Consider the following 22,687-nt stretch of genomic DNA (forward strand, 5'->3'; position numbering starts at 1 on the left):
GTCACTCGCACAACTTTACAAAAAGAATTTGGAATTGTCTCTTTCAGCACACCCACAGAGTTTTGAGCGCCCCTATGCGAGGGCACCACGACCGCCTCCCCACCAAACAAGCCCATTTAAACTACGTGACTGAATATTCTTTACCAAATGTTCTAAACCGTGCACCCCTTATCGGCAAACTTTTCTATGCCTTTTTTTTTTTAAACCTCAATGGTATCGTTGTGTAAAATATTAACCGCCATGACTATTTCTGCCCCCCACCATGTTTCGGGTAACTGTGCCAATCATCTGTTGCTGCTTCTCCGTTGCCAGCGCGGCTCATGCATTTATTCATGCACACGCATCGCTGATAGAAGGAAGGGAGGGAAGGATCTCATTAGCAAAGAAAGCAGCTTGTCTTAGGCGGTAAACAGAGTTTGCTTCATAACCCCCCCACCCCCCACATCCCCACCCCCATTTTTTTTACCCTCCAGAGGGAGACACAGATGTGTGTCCCTGGTTCAGCGATTGCATCGTGTAAACCAACTTCTTGCAACCGTCAAGTTTTTGAAAGGGATAAACTTTTGCAAAGAGGAAAAAGTGAAATTTTTCATTGAGGGGTCCAGCACGTAGCTTAAGCCATACCCCCCCCCTTACAACGTGCCCCCTAAACAAAGCCAAATGCAATGGTGATTTCACACCTTGTCGTTCCCAAAAAAGTTGGCGCACTACTACCCCCTCCACCCAAATCAGAACCCCGCCCATAACAAATCCAAACAGACTCTTTTTTTGCACACAACTACGTCGCTTTAATTTCATAAATCATCCCTTTTAAGCCACATACATCTGTGAACACCCCGACAAATTTTGCATACCCCATGTTTGCCCCAAAAAATAGTTGAGGCTTTCCTCCAATAATTTCACACATGCACCTCCGTCTACATTCTTGAAAAGATTGATACACCCTGACGCCCCAACCCAGCCCCACCATGCCACACTAAAAGAATCCAAACAAGTACATTGATTTGACATCATATTCATAATGGCGCACCCTTCTCAACAAAAAGCTGGCTGTCAGATAACAGCAAAAGACGAAGGGTGGCTTCCGCGCTAGCCGTCTCTACCCCCACCTACGCCACCGCCTCACCCCCCCTCGTTGTCCTGATAACATCATCCATCTGCGCCGGGAGGATGGGAAAGATGGAGTGCCAGGAGGAGGAGGAGGCGGAGGAGGAAGGGGCATACGTGCAATACGCAGGAATATGGCTGAAACTGATAAAAATCTCAAGAGGTCGAGGGGGACAACCTTTCGCATTTTATCCACCGGAATATTTAGGTTGAATTTCAAATTGTTGTACTTTGAGGGCATTTCCAGGACATTTTGCTTGGCCTGAGTTGAAAAAAAGTGCTGAGCCGGCAAAGCAAACTTTATCTGTACCCTTGTAGTTATTTCAGAAGACCATATGACGGGATACACGACAACGCCGCTGTAGCCATCGATTGAGCAGCTCTAAATCACAACCGCACGGATAGATTTCTCTCTTGGGGCAACAGCGGGAAAGGCCTCGCCGGTTTAGAAGTAGAGCATTTATTGGTTAGCTTAGCATCGCTCTCATGAATCTTTAAGCTATCCAGAGTGCTTTTATTGTGACTGCGGCGAGTGCAAGCGGGCTCTGGTCAGCACATTCCTCACATCCTGTTGGCGTAATGAATTGAAAAAAAATTAAAATAAAAAAGTTCCTTCTGAGGACTGGCCAGTGCAGTTATGATATTTTCTTCTTTATTTTCAAAGCTGTGTTGTCGACACGGCCCCGTTGCCTGGCATGTTTGCGCCCAGGAAAAAAACGTTCATAAATATTTCATAAGAGCCTGTTCGGCCTCGCCTGCTTGTGCCCACAAAACAAAATATTTCCCCGGCCATCTTTTGAATAATGACTTGAAAAAAATGTAAATATAGATACAGTATTTATTTTGGCTTTGCACGGGGTGCCTGGCTTTGAATAATATCTTCAAGGTTGTGTAGAGAGGGCACACAATCAATTTTCCTGATGAGCTGGAAAGAAACAGGACAGTAAGAAGATACGAGTTGGATGATTGATTGAGTGAAGGTGTTGACGGCCATCTTAGCCTCTCGGCCTCTTGGGCCAGGTAGAGTTTTTGTTTTGCTGCATTCTAGTATTTTGTCTTCCTTCTCAGTAACAGCGAGCTGGAGGTTTAGCCTCACTGTGTTTGTTTACAGGGCAGCCACGCGGGTAGAGTCCAGGATGTGGTTTCAGAGACATAACCGGGTCAAAGTCAATCTGCAAATGTATCAACTTCAGAAGCCTTGCAAAGTCGAAGTTGACTCACCAATTTGCAACCCTCTGGAACATCTCAAGTGAATTTAATCGAGCGTTCATTTGTACGTGCCACTCTCCCAATGCCGCTTAGCCAGACGGACTCTTAAGTAAGTCATTTATTTGATCTCGTTCTGTCCCATTTTGTCCCCGTTTCTAGGAATTAACTCAGACGGATCAATTTTGTACTCTTTTTCGTTTCGGGAGCTTTATGAAGTCAATTATATGGTCCAGACGACACCTTCGGAATGGAGCCGCCAGGGACGATCCGGGCACAAAATATTCCTTTTTTTCTGTGTTTTTCTGGACAGTTGCCATTTTGAGCCTCTATTTCAAACTTCACCCTTTTGTCCATTTCCCCAAATACAGTACATGGAAAGCATTAGGGTGGATTAATGCAGGGAGCCCGAGGTGGTCGATGAATTTACAACGGTAATTCACCGGTTTAATAGTACTCTGTTAATGGGGTCATCACATTGCCAGATGATGAAATTGCGCACACACACACACACAAGGATCGATTTACATTACCATAAGCTATATAATCGTCTGGATTGATTCCACAGCATAAAAAAAAAGAAAGAAAAATGGCCATCCCTGAGAAATAGCTCCATTTATGCAACACAATTTAAGGACTAACCGAGAGTTATCTTTGTAGTTGATTCCTGGCAAAGGAAAGATCGGCGTAAGTCGGCCACCTATCAGAGGAAGTATCGGAGGGTTGACAAGCAGATTTCCAGGTTGCAGCGGTAGTAGGAGTCATAAAAGGGTTGGAAGTGAAAGGCTGGCCTCCGAGGCTTATCATGGTTGAAGTTGGCTTCTGAGGTAGTAAACATAAGAGCCAGGTTAGAGTCGTGTCACGCTCAGGCAGTCGGTAGTCAAGATGGACTGGTTAAAACTATCTGAGTCACAAGTAAGTAAGGTCTGAAGCCGTTAGCCTTGCTTTCATTTAAACCGATCAGGTGTCATTTATCACTCCTGCTGGGCCACCTTGAAGTCAAATCCATCTTAAGAAGACGACGTGTACAGTGACTGCAGTCTTTGGGTGTGATGCTTGGCCCAGGCCCATGTTGTCCCCCCACTAGCTGATAATTGGTTTAACCTCATCAGCATTGAGTGACATTTCCTCACCTGAGCCACAGAACCCCTCTTGTTTGGTGTCCATTTGTGTTGCGTAACACGAGGGATCGAGTCCAAAACAAATGTTTCAGTGGCAAACCTTTCAGGCGGCACTAAGTTGCTGCCAGACGCGAGCAAATGACTGTTTAAAGACACCGGCACGCCGCTCAGAAAGATGTGAATTTTCGGGTTCCGGGTTTAAAGTCCACCCGCGAATTTGCCAGGTTTGGAGAGACTATCAAGAGGTGTCACATGGTCAGAGTCGACAAGAGAATTTAACAGGTGTGAGGTTAGTATCAGAGGCTTACTAGGGTCAAAGTCGGCTCTCAAATTTACCAACTTTAGGATGCGTATGAGAGGCATAAGAAAATGAATGTTAAGTGTTTAGCACCTTCAGAACTAGTATCAGAGGCATATCAGGGGGGTTGAAGTCAACACGCAAATCCCGGCAATTTAGGCAGTATTAGATAGACTCCAGACACTCACTTCTTTAGAAAGCAACGCTCGTGTATTTTGTGCACTGTACAAAAGGCAAAGATGTCTAAAATCCCGATCGACTGTTACGTCTCCGTGTCAAAGAAGAACTTCTCATAGTGAGCCCTCGTTATCCTTTCGAGAGTCACTAAGTCCACGTGGTCCCAAACTGATTCCATAAAGCCTCTCAAGGACAAGAACTTTTTTTCTTTATCTTTCGATCCGTGGGAAAAGAATCTGAGCCCGGGCAGACAGCAGCATTGTGAGGAACTTTTTATTATTATCTGAGATTCTGGTGCCGGGTAGCAGCGGAGATAAACAGATTCTCAATGTGACTTTTAATTACGCCTGAAAGTACTTTTTTTACAGCCAACAGGTAAAGCTATAATACAATCACGCTGCACAAAAATAGATTTGTGCCCTTGTTAGCCTATAATTTCCATGTCATTATAATGGCTTATACATTGCCATTTATCCAAAGCCTTAACGTCTTATTTCGATCCTTATTGGGGTCTTACCTTAACAGGCACATGAATCCACCTTTATATCCAACCCTTGGCATGTTTTATATTCATTTTGCATACAACTGCGCTCATTGTCATTCATCAGCGTGCCCGCGCTGCCATTTGTGCTTAGACCTTCACTCGCTCTTTTGATTCACGTCGTTATTTCGTGGCTCTTTTATTCGGTCCCCGCAGATCTGCCACCCCCCCAACGGAAATCACCCGAGTGTCACTGTTGTACCTGAGCCGTAATGCGCAATTTGAAGCAGACCCTCTGTCAACTTTATTTAGCGTTTGACGTTGAATATTTGTTGTTGGGTTTAATAACCGCAGGAGCAAACGAGAGTTTTCATAATGATGTGACTTTGTTCAAGCATCCCAGTAACTTTTGTGACTCCTGGCTCCAGAGCCAGATGTGGATCCTTCCATCTGTTGTGGCTCTCTTTGTCTTTGAAAAATACATTTTCAATTTAGTCAGACTTTCCAAATGTGCACCACCGGTGCCAGGATTTATTGAGGTATTTGACCCCGAGCCGGTAAACCAAAGCAAGGTTTCTGAAGAAAACCAAACGTTTTCGGGTTCAGGTTCAAAGTCCACACGGAAATTTAAAGGCTTTGGGAGTAGTAGAGTAGGAAATATCAAGGTCATTGACTCAGGATTAGTGCGAGATACGTGGTTGAAGTCAACTCCACGCATTTGCCAAATGTGAGGTCCGATTTAAAATGTGACTTACAAATATTATTTCTGTGTTTTTTATTTTTTTTGCTGCAGATTCTAGCCATCATATCCATCCTGTTCATCGTCCTCTCCACCATCGCGCTGTCGCTCAACACCTTACCAGACCTCCAGGTGGCGGACGAGTTCGGCCAGCCCAACGACAACCCTCAGCTGGCGCACGTGGAAGCCGTGTGCATCGCTTGGTTCACCATGGAGTACCTGTTGCGCTTCCTCTCCTCCCCCAACAAGTGGAAGTTCTTCAAGGGCCCACTCAACATTATCGACCTGTTGGCAATCCTCCCCTACTACGTCACCATCTTCCTGACCGAGTCCAACAAGAGTGTCCTCAAGTTCCAGAACGTGCGGCGTGTGGTGCAGATCTTCCGGATCATGAGGATACTGAGGATCCTCAAGTTGGCCCGGCACTCCACGGGGCTTCAATCTCTGGGTTTCACTTTAAGACGCAGCTACAACGAGCTGGGATTACTCATTTTGTTCCTCGCCATGGGTATCATGATCTTCTCCAGCTTGGTCTTCTTCGCCGAGAAGGACGAGGACGCCACCAAGTTCACCAGCATCCCCGCCTCGTTCTGGTGGGCCACAATTACCATGACCACTGTGGGCTACGGGGACATTTACCCGCAGACGTTACCCGGAAAGATCGTCGGGGGTCTTTGCTGCATCGCAGGGGTGCTGGTCATCGCACTGCCCATTCCCATCATCGTCAACAACTTCTCTGAGTTCTACAAGGAGCAGAAGAGGCAGGAGAAGGCAATCAAGAGGCGGGAGGCATTGGAGAGAGCCAAGCGCAACGGTAGCATCGTGTCCATGAACCTCAAAGACGCCTTCGCCCGGAGTATGGAGCTCATGGACGTCGTGGTCGATAAAGGAGAGGATAGAACTTCCCTGGACAACCACCACCTGTCACCGCGCCGCTGGGGAGGATCCACCAGGTCGGCCACCTCGGAAAGCAACCTCAAGTTGCCAGATAAGAGGACCCCCGAGAAAGCAGTGGGTGCGCCGAATTCCCCCCACCGGATCACCATCACCACCACCGGGAGTCCGCAGTGGAGAAGTAGAACCCCGCAGCACCTCAACGTCCAGAACCTGGAGGAGCTGTACAACCAGATGACCAAGTCGCAGTCCTTCACCAACATCAACACGACCAGCTCTATGAGCACGCTGAGCACCACCGTTGCAGGCCCGGGCTCACCTAAACAGTCCCACAGCCCCGACGCCACAATGAAGGAAGAGGTCGAGATGAAAGAGGTGGATGGAGACAAGGTCAGACACCTCCAGGTCCCTTCGCCCCTCCATTTTACCTCGGTTCAGCTTTCCAAAGACAACATCCTTAAAGACGGCTTCTATCAGTCTGTCAACCGGGCTGACGGTTCAGAACTTCATATAAATGAAGGCGAGAGTTTCAGTAGCGCCGTAGAGAACGTGCAAAAATCTCTTCGCGGGAACCACCCTCTCAAAATCAAAGTGGGAAAGACATCCACAGAAGGCCCCCCCACGCCGCCCAGCACCACGTCTCCTGGAGACATCAGCTCCAGCATCTTGGAGGAACAGTCCCCAGAGGGGGAGACGTCGCCTCTTATGGCCAGCTCAGAGGCTCTGATCCCGCCCGAGGAGGACGACCACGAGGCAGAGGAGGCCGGCCCATTGGTGGACACCCCGCCAGGCGACGAGGGCCCGTCCTCGGAGGACCGCCTCATGGATGTGGCCGGTGCTACAGGCGTGCCCCGATCCCCCAGGAGCACGACACAAAACTGCAGCCAGGGCGGGGCGGTGGCCGGCGACGGGGAGGCCGACCAAAACGGACACAAAGTGGAGAACCACATTTTCACGCCTGACATCCACCTGATACCCGGAGACAGCGGGCTCTCGCCCACCTGTGAGACGAGCATGTGACTGCGAGGTCGGCCCTCGAAAGATGGTTTTGCATGGCATCGCAAGTCCCAATTCCCGGTGTTGTCGTGTATGGCCCTGAAAATGAGCCGCCGTCCGGGAGGAGTCCGTCCACCGATTGGTCCACCGGCGGAAACACTTTCCCCTTGTACATAAAACACTTTTGGGGGGGAATAAAATTCCTTTTCCAATGCACAGATGAACTGATCTGTAAACGAGCATGCTTTTCAATAAAAGACTCATCTTTTCCGGTGCTTTGTTTGCGATGTAAATATTTGGACATGAAAGGCAATGACATTGCACGCGAAAAAAAGAAAAACAAAGTACCGTTGATTAGCAATGTGAAAAACGGCAGAACAACCATTGTAGCGACCTATTTATTGAAAATAACATATCATTCGTTACCTTTTGTGGAAAATGCAAAGTGTTCCCACGATGATCCTGTCATTTGTTTTCCGTGTCATGTGTGTGTAAAGTTTCAGTTCTGATAATTCAATCAACGAGTTGGCAAAAGAGCAATCCGGTGTTGGAAATCAAAATATATCAAAACTACATTCATTGTAACAGACAACATCAACGTGAGCACAGTTGCAGGTTGTGAGTTTGAGTCTAAAAAAAAAAAAAAAAAAAGACCTAACAGATGCAAATAACAGAAATGATTCCGCAATTCCCGCGCACCTGGTTATAAGCCTCACACAGTACATTTGTAAAGGAAATACCATTTGGTACTTAGATAGGCCACAGCTGTGTAAAAGCCGCAAGTGCCCACATTGAAACCCGAGATATTTACAAATAGCGACGGTACGCAGAGTTTAACGCTAGCGCCGCTGCACTAACAGGGCCGGTTAAAAAAAAAAAAAACATACTGGTAAAAATCAGTGAGACGGCAGTAACACGCTACCGCAGCGCTAACGGGGCCGGATCGGTTAAAGTCACTTCCTCGGCACATATATTCCACCGGTCTCACTCTTACCTTTTCCGCTCGACTGCCCCCTTGTGGCCGTTAGAAAAAAATGCACAAATTATTATTATAGGTATATATAAAAAAAAAAAATACAAAGTGTGATGAAAATCTGATTTGCACACCTCCCACCCCCAAATACGGTTTTATCTTCTCATGCAAACAAAATTTACCACCTGGATTAAGCACCATCAAAAAATGTATTAAAAAAAACAAAACAAAATAAGACTCGTACTAGTCATGCACATCCTTTTATTGCCGGAAATAAATCTCATGTACTCTCTTCTGTGTATTTAGCTTTGGAAATTTATTGTTAAATAAATAAATGAAAAAAAGTTTAGCGTTAAATAAAATAGTTCTAGATTGGTTATAGGATTTTTCGACACTATTCAATAATTTAACAGTAGATTGAGAGCCATAAAACGCGATCATTACTCAGACTATAAATGACGCCGCCTATATGCTTTACAGTATAAATGAATCTAGTTTGCCGATTGAAGTATGAAATATTCCTTTAGATATCAGCGTGGACCAAACCAAGCGCACAGATGAGCTGGCATCTAATCCACTAATGGAGTAAAATATATGAATTGTCATTACGACGGCGTAGCTGCAGTTTTTCTGTGTGATTGATTGATCCATTTTCAAATAGTAATTGGGGGGGTTGAAACATCTTCTGCTTGGCTTAATTATGAAATATTAATGTTTACTGATTTCTCCCCCCTCCCATCTACAAACTTTTTCGCACCTTGATATTTAATCAAATTGATCCGTAAATTCTGTTCCGGAGACATTTTTTAGCGTCCGAATAATTGAGTTTTTTCTGTGTTTAAATTTATAATTTTTTGCTTTTTTTTTTTACACTGACGAGAGACCATCTCTCGTTGCCTTTGAATTCCAATTTATGGGTGGAATATTATTATTTTTTTGGGTCATGTGGCTGGCTGAGTGTACCAAATGCATGTTTGTAATTTGTCTTTTTAATTTATTAGAAACTTTTTTTTATCACGAAGATAGAGGACGAGAGAAAGACGCGCACAAAGTACAATATGTATTGTGTAATGTGACGTATATTATCTAATATATTTACAGTGTCGACTACTGCAAAAACTATGCAGGCCAAGAATTGTGGCACTTTATTTTCTTCCGTCTGGGGGGAAATTTCTAGTGTACAGACAGACAAATGACTGTATTTTTCCAACGTTTTATCGTGAATATGAGGCAAAAACGACTGCGCAAAAAGACAATTTCACGGCGGTGCAATTGAAAATTTTATGTTTTATTTTGTTTCTGATTTTTTATTTCATACGGCTCGCATCTCAATAAATTGCAAAGTCACGGAAAAACGTTTTTTTTTATGGTAGTTTGGTTCTAAAAGTGAAGTTTCTATATTATATTAACCGGTTACACACAGAGGTAAATGTAGTCATTATTTTTTGTAATTAAGAATTTTTTTTGTACAATTTTGCAACTTGGTTGAACATATTTTTTTTTAGTTTTTTTATTTTATTTTACAAAAGCAATCAATTATTTTTATAAAAATTGGCCTCCATGAAACAATTTTCCGTGTGTAATGAGTCTGTATGGTATATGAATTTCACTTTTTGAACTTAATTACTGTACATGTACTGCAATGCTACACGTGATCCAAATTGGGACAAATGAGGATTCTAAAATAGACAAAAATCCATTTGTGTTTTATTTTAGGTGTTTTTTCCCCCATGTGGAGAAAAATATATATTTTTTCTATTAAAAATAAGTCTCAAAACGGCACATGACCACAGCTTTGATGACGCACGCCTTTTCATAACCACTTATGAGAAGGCGGCGTATGATATTTGCGTTCTTGATGTAATATACGTATATATTATATATATATGTAGAGAGAGAGGCGCTGTACAGAAATTCTAATTTTATAGCAGAAATCAGGTCTTTATGTAATGATACAATTAATGCTATTGAGTTCTCAGGTTTTCTACAACTCTGGATGTTTGTTTTTTGCTTTTCTTCTTCTTTCCTCCTCCCGTCTAACGATTCACATCAAAGAAATCCACATTGACGTCTAACTGAAGACCGCCCGAGCGCTTCCGACCTCACCGCGCACCCCCTTGGGAGTGCCGATCGGTGGGGGGGCATTGAATAGAGGATCCTCCCACGTGTGTTGCATCCAACTTTCCGTGTGCGTTTTTGCGTGTGGCGGGGGCTACAGTGGAGTAGCGTGGTTTGTCATTTGTCCCTTCAGGGCCACCACACCTGACGGGTCGCTATGCAATATTGCAACCGCATCACTTAAAAAAATGTTTTTGGCTGACTCTTCATGGGGGTAGCAAAACAAGCTCAGTAAAAAAAAAAAAATGTGACCCCCATCCCCACCCTTCCCCAAAATAAATATAAAAATGAAAGCATATATATCCCTTTCGGGCGGCACGGTGCATCAGCTGGTAAAGCGTCGGCCTCACAGTTCTGATGACCCGAATTCCATCCTGGCCCCGCCTGTGTGGAGTTTGCATGTTCTCCCCGTGCCTCCCACATCCCAAAAATATGCAAAATTAATTGGACATTCTAAATAGCCCCGAGGTGGGATTGTGAGTGCGACTGTCTCCATGTGCCCTGCGATTGGCCGGCGACCAGTTCAGGGTCTGCCCCGCCTCATGCCCGTTGTCGGCTGGGATAGGCTCCAGCACTCCCTGCGACCCTCGTGATGATGAGCGGCAAATAAAATGGATGGATGGAAAGCATCTACCCCTTTCATACTTACCCTTCCAAATATTGCACCCCCACAAAGTGTTGCACTTTCAACGTATTACCAAAACAGGCCGCGAGAGGGTGCTATAATCCCCACCACGCATGCATTTAGTCACTTATCACAGCTTTCACAATGATAAACACTAATTTTTGTTGTTTTGTTTTTTTTTTAACTCGTTTAAGGCCACGGTAGCTTGGACCGTAACATTCCCACGCTCCGCCACTGCCCATGTCTGAGATGACTCCTTTTCCTCCTTCCCATTTGGGTGATTATTATTATTGTACATAGTTTGTGTCTTTTCTGTTCTCTGAGGTAACGGGATGGCCCCTGATTGCACCCAAACACACACACACACACGCCCAGTTTCTGTACAAAGTGACATCTTTGTATGCATGTTGTGCGATGTGGTCACAGAACACTTTTGTTGTCGTGTCTCCGCGTTCCCCCACCATCGATAAGTCTATGAGCATATGCAGAATAACGAATAAATGTACATATATCAACTGGTGTTTGGGTGCATTCTGCGCTTTACGAGTATCTCTTTTTATTAGTTTTTTTTTTTTTTATCAGTGATTATTTATGCGGGTCAGGGAACATTGTCCTGCTAGCAATGCTAAGCTATCATTAGCATAACCTAATCAACGGTAGCCATGGCGACTTACGACGGTGCCATGACATCATCATAACGGAGCGTTGATGTTAGACGAAATGCACAAGTTTGAAGTTTTATTTGCTATATATAAAAATCAAAAAAAGGTGCTAAAACTACCTGTTGAGCAGAAATGTTTGCTAATTCCACGATGCTTCTGAAGGCTTTAATGCTTTAGGCTCGGAAGCTTTAATTTTAACACGTAAAAATTACAGCATGGACTAAAAATCCTGCGGTATGGTGAATTAAATGTATGATGAATATGAAAATAAATTGCAAAGCGCCAAATCCGCAATAGATGAACCACGATATAGATATCAAAATGTGATGAACTGAAACTGAACTGTCATGTTTTCAACTAATTAAATGATATAGTTTAGCTTAATATATCTTCATGTGCTACCGATGTACATACTAAATTCAAAATATTTTCTTCTATTCAGTTGTTGTAACAACAGGGGCAAGTGACGTATAATGCCGCCATCTAGCGTTGGCCATCAGAAGCGCACTTGCATCTCAATTTTTTTTTTTACATTTTTAAAATTAGTTTTTGTTTTAGTCTTACCTCAAGATGAACAAATTGGGCTGGTGATGCCTCGTATCTCCATAAATTCTCAAGGCACTTGCAACTCTCGCCACCACTATACTTGTTTTTTTTTTCTTTCATTTTTTCATCTACAAGTCGTTTTTAGTATATTTGCAATGTTTTAATTTGTTTTATCTCAAGTTTTGCAGTACTTTATATGAATTTTTATTTTAGGCATTTATTGCTTTTATGTTTCCAACTTTTAAACAAATATTCATGATAGTTCGTATTTCAGTTTTCATTTGATGTATTTTTCTATATTTTTGTATTATTTTTAAACAGTTATTAATATACAATATAAAATATTTTGACCAGAAAACTCATTTACTAATATGACACAAATACATAAAACAAGTTTGTTTTTTTTACAACATAAAAAAAACCGATACCGTCACTTTGAATCCAATGTAATGACTCCGCCGAGACTGCGAGGGGCGCTACGTTTTCCTGGCGTTGGACAAGCCTCATCCGTTTACGTTTCCCGCTGAAACCCAAACAAGTAAACTGAAGCGGAATCGTCCTCGAGCCAGGAGTAAACAAGAACATGGAACAAGTTAGTGTTAACAGCGACGAAACAAAAAACGAGACCGAAGAGGTTTTAGATACCAGCCAGATGACTCTTGTGGCTTCCAAGTGGATTCTAGACTTTCTATTTGTCGGCATTTGTCGTCGCTTTAAAGAGGGAACTTATGATGCCTTCAATGACGCCTTCTCGACCTACGAGAGTAAGTTGTCGATTTACACTTTATCAGGGTTTTTATTACTTTCCTAATGTAAGTACACCACGAGGCTTTTATTTATTTTAATAATGACCCACCAAACTCCTTATTTTGTGTTGTAAAGCGCGTCAAGTTGGAAATGTTCAGCATTTCCCATGATCCTAAATAACTCGCGAGTGTTGGACTATAATGTTTTACTTTTAACTCAATTTCATTTTGGCTCCATTAAAAACAAGACCAGTCGTATTAGTTCCGATATTGTGTTCTTTTGGGATTCATTAACGCAGAGAAAGTGGACAAAATACGTTTTCCTACTACATCCCCAAATGCACCGCGGCCTGTGGAACTTTAAACGGGTCCATGTGGTATTTTGGCCACAAAATATGTTTTGAATTATGTCACATTTAGTTGTGCCATCTTTAATCTAGTGCAGGGTTTTTAAACATCTTTGTCACGGGCCACTTTTTAGTTATAGTTTTTTAATCGTCTCATCATATTTACACGCAGAAATTTATGAACTACTTTTGGAATCCGAAATGAAAGGGTAATGGGATTTTCAGCCATTTTTTATGTTTGGTGACACAAAAGAAATGGTTACCTCAACGTGATCATTTATGGTTTTTTGGCAATTTGAAATTTTGTTCCAGATTTTTCACAAGAATCATGGGAGGTGACATTGATGATTTGCCTTTGTGGGCCCCATAAAATCATGTGTTGGGTCGGATCTGGCCCCCGGCCCCTGAGTTTGATACTTGTGATTAAGTCAAAGAGCAATAATTGTGCTTCTACCTGGCACTATATATTGCTGGCAGAGTTGGATGGCCGAGTGATGACACTTTTTCTTTTCATTTTAATCATTCAATCCTTCATTTAATGATCACAGCATTCCCGTGGTGAAAGGGATTGTTTTGCAGTTGCCGCGTTAATTGCGTTGCAAACGACGTCAACAGATCATCTGAACACTTTCTTTTTCTCGCAGCCGTTTGTCAGACGCCGTTACTCAAAGGCGGAAGCTCGAAAGAGAAAACCCTCATCGGCGCCTTCCTCGCCTGCGTCATGCAAGGAAAAAACTTGGGTAAGATTCCCCGCCGTCTGCTGTCACGGCGCCACCTTTTTTGTCGTCTCCATGGCTTTTGGTCGCCGCTCCCCCCAGACCACCGTTTTGACGGCGATGAGGCGATGCCCCTGATGTCCGCCGCCAGGTCTTGGTTTCACCTCAAAGATGCCGTGGAGGATGAAAGCTTGTTTGACAACATCAGACTTCACTTGGTCGTACAGGTGATTGTGCTTTTTTTTTTTTAATCACATTATTTTCATAATTGATGAAGCTTACTTTTTTCATACGTTGGAGGTTTTGTTTGTTTTTGTGCACGCATTTCGCAGTCTGTGGCCGTGTGCTTGGAGAAAGGCCAAAGAGCGCAGGCGTCCAAAGCCGTCAAGTGGTTCGAAGAGCATTTCGAATACCCGCAGAAACTTGTCGCCAAGCTCTCGATGATCGCGGAGGAGATGGACACCTACCACCAGTTGTTCACGGTCTTCAGTTTCACCCGACTGCTGGAGGTGGTGCACGCCTTCTTGGACGCCTACCTGGCCAAGAATCCGTCGGACTTCCTTCTCAATGTACGTGAGCAGACCCGCTCTCTGAAAACGCTGCTCTGACACTTTGAGGGGGTGGATTGGAACTTTTGAGGACACATTAATTATCTTGCATCATTATCCCGAGCGGCGTTAATTTGCCCTCGGCGTATTTTGGAAGGGCAACTGACCGGCCGCTACCCCCGGGATCGGGTTAGGTGTGTCGATTTTTCATTTTATCATTAGTGTGTCAAGAATCTTTTTCTGTAATTGAGAAGGGTCAGGGTCGAGCCTTGCAAGGCCGCGTTTAAGTGCTAGGCCTCATTTGGCACCGCATCAACACATTTAATGTAAAAGTTAATTGTCGAAAGGTATGGAGATGCAATCCGGGGAGACGTTATTCACCGATTGTGTGTCCCATCCCTCAGGAAGCCGTCAAGGCGGCGCACTGGCCGCAGAGCATCGACCCCACGAAGGAAGAGGACAAGGTCCATCGCGCAGCACTGCAGACAGAGTAGGAAATATTCTTCATTGTCCCGGCCCGGCTGATCCTCCTAGCAAAATATGTCTGGTTTTGATTTGCAAACATACCGTAAACGTAATGGAGAGCATCTGGTTATAAGCCTCACCCAGTACATTTGTAAAGGAAATACCATTTGGTACACACACAGACCGCAGCCGTGTAAAAGCCGCAAGTGCCCACATTGAAACCGACATTCAAACGTGATATTTACAAAAACAGACGGTACACACAGAAGTTAACGCTAGCGGCGCCGCGGTAACAGGGCCGGTTTAAAAAAAAAAAACATACCGGTAAAAATCACAGAGACACGGCAGTAACACGCTAGAGCTAACAGGGCCGGACCGGGAAAAGTCACTTCCTCGGCACATATTGCACAGGTCTCACTCTTACCTTTTCTGCTCGAGTGCCCACTTGTGGCCGTTAGAGAAAATGCACAAATTAGCCGCATCACCCCATAAACAGCGGGGTTGAAAGCGTGTGAAAAAAGTCATCTATTAAAAACATTTTTTTGGGGGGGGGGGGGGAGCAAACCCGTTTTCATCAACATCATCAAGGGTTATAAGTCTTCAAAGAACCTGTGTTTCCTCAAATTCAAACAGTATAATATCCTGAAAAAGTAATCATCAAGGTACTAAATCCCCCAGATTGTATTGCAGCCATAAATCTTTAAGACAATCTCCTCCAAAAACGACCAAAAAAAAAAAAGTTATTTCACTCGTTCTCAGGGGCTCAATTTCGTCTTCCATAAACTAACGGAAGTTTTCATAAAATGTACTAGAATAATCCCCAAACGGTGTACACACTATTGCTGCATTGCCTGTAAAAAATTTTTTTTGTGTGTGTGTATAATGTTGTCTTTCTCCCATTTGTAGAACGAAACCAAATTGCGAACTCATCATGAACAAGAAGCTGTGCGTCTCCCTCCGAAGGCAATCCCTAAACGGTGAGGCCCCCCCCCTCCCCCCGATTCTTCCCCGACGCCTCCTTTTCACCAACTCTCCTGCCGCAATATTCCCTCGCAGAATTGTTGTCTTCGCGCGCGTCGAGCTCTGCGAACGGGGAAGAGGCGGTTCTCTCCCGGGGGGGCGGCGATTCGCAAAAGGATGACGCCCGGTATGAAAATTGCCTGAAGGAGATGTGAAATATTTACATATTTTGTTGAAATAGTCAAAAGTAAAGCTGTTCTCCCTTTTGACAACGCCTGAGAGAATGTAAAAGCAGAGGTTAGCAGGAAGGAGTCTTACTGCCACCTAGTGGCGTTCTATAAACACTTCTGCAATTAATAATTGATAGCAATCCCATATTTTTTGCTGTGGTCGCCATTTAAGTATGCTTCTGTGGTGACATGGCACCAAAATAATTGTTGTTAGTAGATGCATACACAGTGTTTTATTAATCCCATGAAGGAAATTATTCATACATACATAATCACATTCATAATGCAGAAGTTACCGGGAATTTACAAAATACACCACAGATAATGAAAGTTTTATGTCACGAAGGACTAAGTAGTGACCCCAAATAATGCTGTTGTAATATTTGTTCAATTAGTATGAAGTGAGAAATTACAAGTATTTGTTATATTATCCAGAGCTATGCAATATATGAAGATAATTTACAATCTATTTTATGAAATTCATTATATGCACCATAGTTCCAACTCATATTGAACTTTCGTCTTCCCACCAACCCACCCCAGACCAGAATGTAAACTTCACGCCGTAAAACGAAGCCACGTATCTGGCCGGAGACTATTTTCCAACAGTGAGTTTCATTTCAATGCATTCATTTATTTATGTATGTATTTTTCCAATTTTTAATACATAATGCACCTCCGGCGTTACAGAGCCGTCACAGTTGGACGCTTCGCCAGACGTCGACGGCGTCCGCCAAGCAAAGACGGCTCTTTGGGTCAGTCAACCCAACAATGAGAATAACGCGTACGATTTATGTATTGTGAGAACTCGTATCACTATTTAACAAATTATTATTATTATTGTTTTTCCAGAACGTCCGCTGTTTCAACATGGCCGACAAATCGGGCGAGATCACTGCAGTGTAAAAACCTTCCCATGAGTATTTCATTACCAGAATTGTTATGTTGCGGGTCCCTTTGACGCGGGTGAGCTGGCGTCAATCCCAGCTGACTTCACACCCTGAACTGGTCGCCAGTCAATCATATTTACACAGCTGATCCATTTGGAATCTTCCTCGAAAGTAACGTGCATGTTTTGGTCCGGTTGACCCAGGAGCAAATATTGCCGTTCCTACCGAACAACCCGAACAGCAAAGTTGAAGCATTTCCCCATATTAATAACGCAGCAATTATCTAGCGATTATTTTTAACGTTTTCACACCTCAGCAGGGCAAAACGCAAACTCTGGAGTCCTCAAACAAATGTGCGGGAGCCGAGCACTGAGATGACGCCTCCGATGTGCATCAGACAGCGCCGAGCGAGAGGTATTTTTTGTCTGCGTTTACTTTGTGTGCATCGTTTTACGTTAGTCTGTATTATATTCCTCGGCTATATTGTAAAAGGCCAAAGCAAAAAAAAAAAAGGACAACCCCTGTATAAATTTACTCAAAAAGTTTTATTCCAGTACATAAAAAATGTAAGCACATTGAGTTACCTCGTGTATGAAATTCGCTATACAGATTTGCTTTGCTTTACATAAATCAAATTAGAGCAATATTAGGATATACACATGTACCGTAATTTGCGGCCTATACGCCACGACTTTTTTCACACGCTTTCAATCCTGCGGCTTATGCTGTGATGCGGCTAATTTGTGCATTTTTTCTAATGGCCGCAAGGGGGCACTAGAGCGGAGAAGGTAAGAGTGAGACCGGCGGAATATATGTGCCGCGGAAGTGACTTTTACCGGTCCGATCCTGTTAGCATTAGTGCGTCGGCGCTAACGTTAAACTCTGTGTGTTACTGCCGTGTCTCGGTGATTTTTACCGGTATGTTTTTTTTTTGTTTTTTTTTTTTTTTTAGCCGGCCCCGTTAGCACGCCGGCGCAAGCGTTACCGTCAGCACGATGGCGCTAGCATTATTGCGGCGGCTCAAGCATTAAACTCCGTGTGTTACTGCCATTTCTCAGTGATTTTTACCAGTATGTTTTGGGTTTTTTTTTTTTTTTTTTTAACCGGCCCTGTTAGCACGGCGCTAGCGTTAAACTCTCTGTGTACCATCTTTCTTTGTAAATATCGCATGTTTCAATGTTGGTTTCAATGTGGGCACTTGCGGCGTATGTATGTACCAAATGGTATTCCCTTTACAAATGTACTCAGTGAGACTTGTAACCAAGTGCGCTCTGTAGGCCTGGAATTACGGTAAATGTTCCCTGTTTTGGAGGGGTTAAGTGATGAAAATCCCCAGCATTCTTGACCCGCCCCCGCCCGTCCCAAGTTCCAACTCGCTCACGCTCATTACCCATTCGTCCAATCACATTCAGATACCCGCATGGCCTCATAGACAGTAGGAAGTAATATTCTTGTAATAATATTATTCCCTCGCATGTGTCTCGTGCACTTGAGGGTATTCTTGTCTACGCGTTTTACCGTCGTTCCGTTAGAATTGAAAAATTGCTTTTGTGCATTTCAGCTGCGGAGGATTCCGTTATCGGTGGGAACAAGATTCGTCGGGTTAGTGTGATTTAATGACGGGCCCGTGGATGTTTGGCGCGCTTATGTAAGTACTTCATTTATTTCCATTTTGACCGTAGAAATGGTCGTCCGAGCTGGACACGAAACTGGCGCAGGGCGTCCGGCGTCACGGCAAAGGCAAGTGGTGTCAAATCCTGAAAGATTCCGACTTTGAGGGCCGCACCGGGAGTATGCTCAAGGACCGCTGGAGGATTCTGGAGAGGAGCAATAAAGCGGACTGTTAACAGCACCCAACCGCCACCTTTTTTTTTTTTTTTCTTTTTCTTCAAATCTTGTATATTGTTAATCTTATCTGCCACAAGGGGGCGAAATTTGTCCACTGAAAAATATTCACTTTGATCCAGAAGAGTGGGAATGTGATTTCAATAAGTACAGGTTAATTCAATCATAAAACACTTCAGGTTGAAAGAAATATGTAAGTAGCGGTCTCATAAATTAGAAAAAACATCAAATTGTTTTAATGTTAATCATTAGCAGTTGTTTCTATTGGTGTTTAGCTAATGTAGTCACTGGCGCAATTTTGCGTCTCGGGGGCTTATTATTATAATTTTTTTACACTTCTCGCATCCAATGCTCTGTTGGTTGCCCACACCCGCCTTGGAAGAGTTCAGATGAAGACAAAGCTGTGCTGCGGCGGACAGTTGCACTTTTGCGTTTTGCGGATCCTGCGCCACGTGCCGCCGCAGCGGGGGTTGCCCACTGCCTGCCACTGCAGCACGGCATCCCTGCCAACCAAAACACGTTTAATACGCTCGAACCCACCGGCCAACATTTTTTAACATAAAATGTGACAAAACCAAAGCCAAGTGCGTCTTTAGCTGATCCACGACACGTGCACCACGACCAACCTGTCCGTTTCCCGGCCGTCTCCTTGGCAACCGCCGCTGCGGTTGCGCACGGCGGGGGGCTGGCACGCTACGCACACCGTGAAGCCTTCGGCGAAATACCGCATCCAGCGCGTGTGCGGCCGGTTCTCCGCCGCACAGTGAGGGGAGCGTGACTCCAGGGAGAATTCCACGCAGAACCTAACAAAAACACGTTTGCGTCTGTTTACCGTGAGCGACCAGTCAGTGAGCGGACCTGTGGCGACTCACTCTGCATCCAGAGGTTTCCCGTAGGGGTCCCTCAGTGGTCTCGCCTTGCCAAACTCCAGGCTGGTGATGAACGCAGGCCCTGACGGGGAAGGGCGGCATGCGTCACACTGCGTTCAAAGTCATTCAGACGCAAGCCGCGCCCACCTGCGTCAAGTCCACATGGGCTTCCCCGGCGGTCTCGGTAGTCCATGCAGCCGGCCTCCTCTCGTAGGGCCGGGCAGGGCTCGCCGCCGTCGTTGGGCCGCTCGGCGACCTGCCTCACCCTCGCCCGCCGGGAGGGCCGGCACGGCTCCGCGCAGCCGCTCCACAAACTCCAAGCGTTCACGGAACACGCCTGAGCTGAGGGTTGTGGAATTGCCCGTTGGGTATTTAGCCAAACCGTGACGAAAGTCTGCTAGCTTAATGCTAACAAATGCTCTAGGCAGGGTACCAACTAGCGTCAATGTAGCTTGTACGATAACCCTTTAAACAATGACTAACCACAAACCGTGTAGAAAAACGTAGACAAATACAGCAACAATACTTTCAAATATCCATTCTTTATCCTTTGCAAAGAACAGCTAAGATGACTCCGGCTGTTTGAGGACACATCAGACGCCACACAGTGTCGATGTACAATGAAATCGTTACGCAGAAAACATTTGATTCAATTCATGTTATTACTGTTCATTTTTTTGAAGGCAGAGATTTTGCGTCAACTTTTTTTTTTTTGATGAATTCAAATCATTGAGTCGGCCTGGTCTGAAGCGCACTTGTTGCTCGAGGGAAATTTTTTTTACAAAATCTCAACAGGCTCATATCTGCACTGTCAGGGATGAGAATTTTCCGCGTATTCGCAAAATTAGGAGTTTTTTTTTCCAGATGAAAATGTCATTTTTGTTAAATGTGTAAATCCGCTGAGAAATTTTTTTTTTGGGGGGGTACGGCTTGGCGCGGCCACTAGCGTTTATCAGCAACACTTTTTGTGAAATTAGTCACAGCTGTGTTAGCGGAAAACGGCATTGCTACCTGTTTACGGCACCGGTGTGAAACTCAAGGCCCGGGGGCCAGCTCCGGCCCGCCGCATGATTTTATGTGGCCCGCGGAGGCAAATCATGTGTTTCAAATATGTACCAAATTTTGAAATTGGCCTATTATAAATGATAACATTGAGAAATTACAAGCGTGTTTTTGTGTTTACCAAACAACATTAGTAGGGAAATTCCATTACCCTTGATTTGTGATTCCAAAACCAGTTCATAAATTTCATGTGGCGTGGCTTGCAAAAAGTGTAAAAATGTAGTAGCATGTCGCAGCATCGGCCCTCATGGATGAATTATGTCATTTCTTTAAACCGATCGACTTAATCGCATTCTTCAAATACTTTGTCCGGCCGGGCAAACAATTTCTAAACTCCGCGTGATATTTTCAAGTCAGACAAGCAAGCGCGGGGGTCCCAAAGCGGAGCCGCGGCCGCTCACCTGGGCAGTGGGAGAAGTAGTCGAAGCAGCAGTCGCGGGTGGCGGCGCAGCCGCGGTCGCAGTAGCACGTCCCGTGAGCTCGGTCCATCCTCCAGTCGGTGGAGGTGCAGCTCATGTCCCGCCCGCTGCAGCACTTACCCAGGCAGCCTCCGGAGACCCGGTGGCGGCCCCCCGTAGCGGCCAAAAGCAGCAAAAAGTGCACGGTTGCCATTTTGATGCTCAATTGCGGACAGCTCCGTGTGTTCCGAGCCTCTCCTGCCGGAGCTCTCGGGAAACTGAATGGGACTCATGAAGGGGAGAGGAGGGTGGTTCGTTTTGTTTTTTTTGTTTTTTTTCTCCTCCTCCTCCTCCACTTCCTTGCATCCCGCCTCCCCGGCCGCAATCTGTACGCCGACGACCGTTTTCGGGCCACCCCAGAAGGGCAGGAATGCGAGCGCTTGGATGTTCTCCACGAGGGCCGTCGTGCCAAGTGGTGGCGAGTCCCAACCGTTCACTTTGCCTCCCGTGTGTTCCTCTGCAACTTTTCCGTGTTTCCATCAAGAGGCGTTCTAAATCTCCACATAAGTGATTTAAATAAATAATAATTTTTACCATTTTAGTTTGTTCATTCAAAACAATTTGAGGTAGCTAATTTTTTAGGTGGAAAATACTTTAAAATTAAACATATGCATACCAGATTTATAATTAAAACGCAAAATGGAATATTCTATTGCAGTTTATTTTGGGATGGAAAATACTTTTTTGAAATTTAAACGTATGCTGACCAGATGCATAATTAAAATGCAAAATAAAATATTCTAATACTTTTTTTAATGGAAAATACTTTTTGAAAATTTAAACATGCATAACAGATGCATAATTAAAACGTAAAATAAAATATTTTATTGCAGTGTTTTTTTTAAATGGAAAACACTTAAAATTTAAACGCATGCGTACCAGATTCATTATTAAAACGCAAAATGAAATTCTACTGCAGTTTTTTATTTTTGATGGAAAATATTTTTAAAATTTAAACACATGCGTACCACATTCATAAAACACAAAATGAAATATTCTATTGCAGTTTTTTATTGTTCCCTCTAGCATTCATTTTGTACAGCTCGTTTTATTCTACTCTATTGTATTTCTGTTTATCCGATATTTTGAGATTTTTATGCAACATTGTTTATTATTACTAATATGAAATCTTTTTGTTAAAAGTTATACTAAAGTGTTCAGTCTCATTATGGCTGCCCTTGTCCAAGATCCTTCAATTTGTGGCTTCGGAGATTAACCACGTGCAACACAAGCACATTTGCTAATCTGGGTTTAATCTTTACAACGCAGTGGGGGAGGGGGGCTTTGCGGGTCCATGAATTTTTCTATTTTTTTTTTCATTTTTTAAACACGTAGACCCAGACAGTGTGTCTCCTGTCATTGTTCCTGTAAATAAGGCACGTATGTTTTTTTTCCCCCCAAGGTGGGAAAACAGGCTTGACCATGTGGTGACCTTCCATTTTAGAAATGAGGCCTCTCGCAGGGGGGGCCGTCGGGCGGACCCGGCGGGCTCCAGACGTTTGTAATGACTTCTGCGTGATGCTCCCGGGAGGTCAAGCGACAGTAATAGCCTTCATCTCCACCAGTATCATCATCATCGTCGTCATCATCACCGGGTGAGGCAGACAT

At 44.2% G+C, this 22,687-nt stretch overlaps 3 protein-coding genes across 7 annotated transcripts in view; 2 read left to right on the plus strand and 1 right to left on the minus strand.

The window, feature by feature from the left end:
- The window catches only part of kcnb2b (potassium voltage-gated channel subfamily B member 2b), a 156,920-nt gene extending 145,666 nt beyond the window's left edge, over positions 1–11,254 (plus strand). For all 4 annotated transcript variants that reach the window (XM_061806051.1, XM_061806050.1, XM_061806052.1 and 1 more), the window contains one exon: positions 5,184–11,254. In XM_061806051.1, coding sequence (XP_061662035.1) covers positions 5,184–7,043 — 1,860 coding nt within the window. In that variant the 3' untranslated portion in view covers positions 7,044–11,254. The remainder of the gene's footprint in view (positions 1–5,183) is intronic.
- A 1,162-nt stretch (positions 11,255–12,416) lies between these two features.
- On the plus strand, positions 12,417–18,712 carry terf1 (telomeric repeat binding factor (NIMA-interacting) 1). Of its 2 annotated transcripts, none has more exons than XM_061806056.1 (13): positions 12,417–12,707; positions 13,681–13,776; positions 13,855–13,979; positions 14,085–14,321; positions 14,705–14,790; positions 15,672–15,742; positions 15,822–15,912; positions 16,499–16,563; positions 16,646–16,710; positions 16,808–16,857; positions 17,162–17,259; positions 18,407–18,447; positions 18,528–18,712. In XM_061806056.1, the coding sequence occupies exons 1-13, from the start codon at positions 12,527–12,529 to the stop codon at positions 18,690–18,692; spliced, it is 1,371 nt and encodes a 456-aa protein (XP_061662040.1). In that variant the 5' UTR covers positions 12,417–12,526; the 3' UTR covers positions 18,693–18,712. The 2 variants fall into 2 exon arrangements, with proteins under 2 accessions (XP_061662040.1, XP_061662041.1); XM_061806057.1 differs by having other exon boundaries at positions 17,165–17,259.
- A 352-nt stretch (positions 18,713–19,064) lies between these two features.
- Positions 19,065–22,342, minus strand: LOC133493086 (somatomedin-B and thrombospondin type-1 domain-containing protein). The gene is made up of 5 exons (XM_061806059.1): positions 21,023–22,342; positions 19,707–19,901; positions 19,563–19,641; positions 19,317–19,493; positions 19,065–19,193 (listed from the first exon to the last, which is right to left on the minus strand). The coding sequence occupies exons 1-5, from the start codon at positions 21,231–21,233 to the stop codon at positions 19,076–19,078; spliced, it is 780 nt and encodes a 259-aa protein (XP_061662043.1). The 5' UTR covers positions 21,234–22,342; the 3' UTR covers positions 19,065–19,075.
- Positions 22,343–22,687: the final 345 nt, after the last annotated feature.

This window comes from Syngnathoides biaculeatus, chromosome 19 (assembly GCF_019802595.1).
Source record: "Syngnathoides biaculeatus isolate LvHL_M chromosome 19, ASM1980259v1, whole genome shotgun sequence".
In the NCBI taxonomy this organism is placed as follows: domain Eukaryota; kingdom Metazoa; phylum Chordata; class Actinopteri; order Syngnathiformes; family Syngnathidae; genus Syngnathoides; species Syngnathoides biaculeatus.

What these genes read in the sequence shown, in the direction of transcription:
- terf1 (XM_061806056.1), top strand. Translation starts at nt 12,527, where the DNA reads ATGGAACAAGTTAGTGTTAACAGCGACGAAACAAAAAACGAGACCGAA. An exon ending in CATGCAAGGAAAAAACTTGG is followed by an intron (nt 13,777 to 13,854) that starts GTAAGATTCCCC and finishes CGCTCCCCCCAG; the next exon opens with ACCACCGTTTTGACGGCGAT. An exon ending in AAGCAAAGACGGCTCTTTGG is followed by an intron (nt 16,711 to 16,807) that starts GTCAGTCAACCC and finishes TTGTTTTTCCAG; the next exon opens with AACGTCCGCTGTTTCAACAT.
- LOC133493086 (XM_061806059.1), bottom strand. Translation starts at nt 21,233, where the DNA reads ATGGCAACCGTGCACTTTTTGCTGCTTTTGGCCGCTACGGGGGGCCGC. An exon ending in CTACTTCTCCCACTGCCCAG is followed by an intron (nt 19,902 to 21,022) that starts GTGAGCGGCCGC and finishes CACAACCCTCAG; the next exon opens with CTCAGGCGTGTTCCGTGAAC. An exon ending in CCCATGTGGACTTGACGCAG is followed by an intron (nt 19,642 to 19,706) that starts GTGGGCGCGGCT and finishes CTTCCCCGTCAG; the next exon opens with GGCCTGCGTTCATCACCAGC.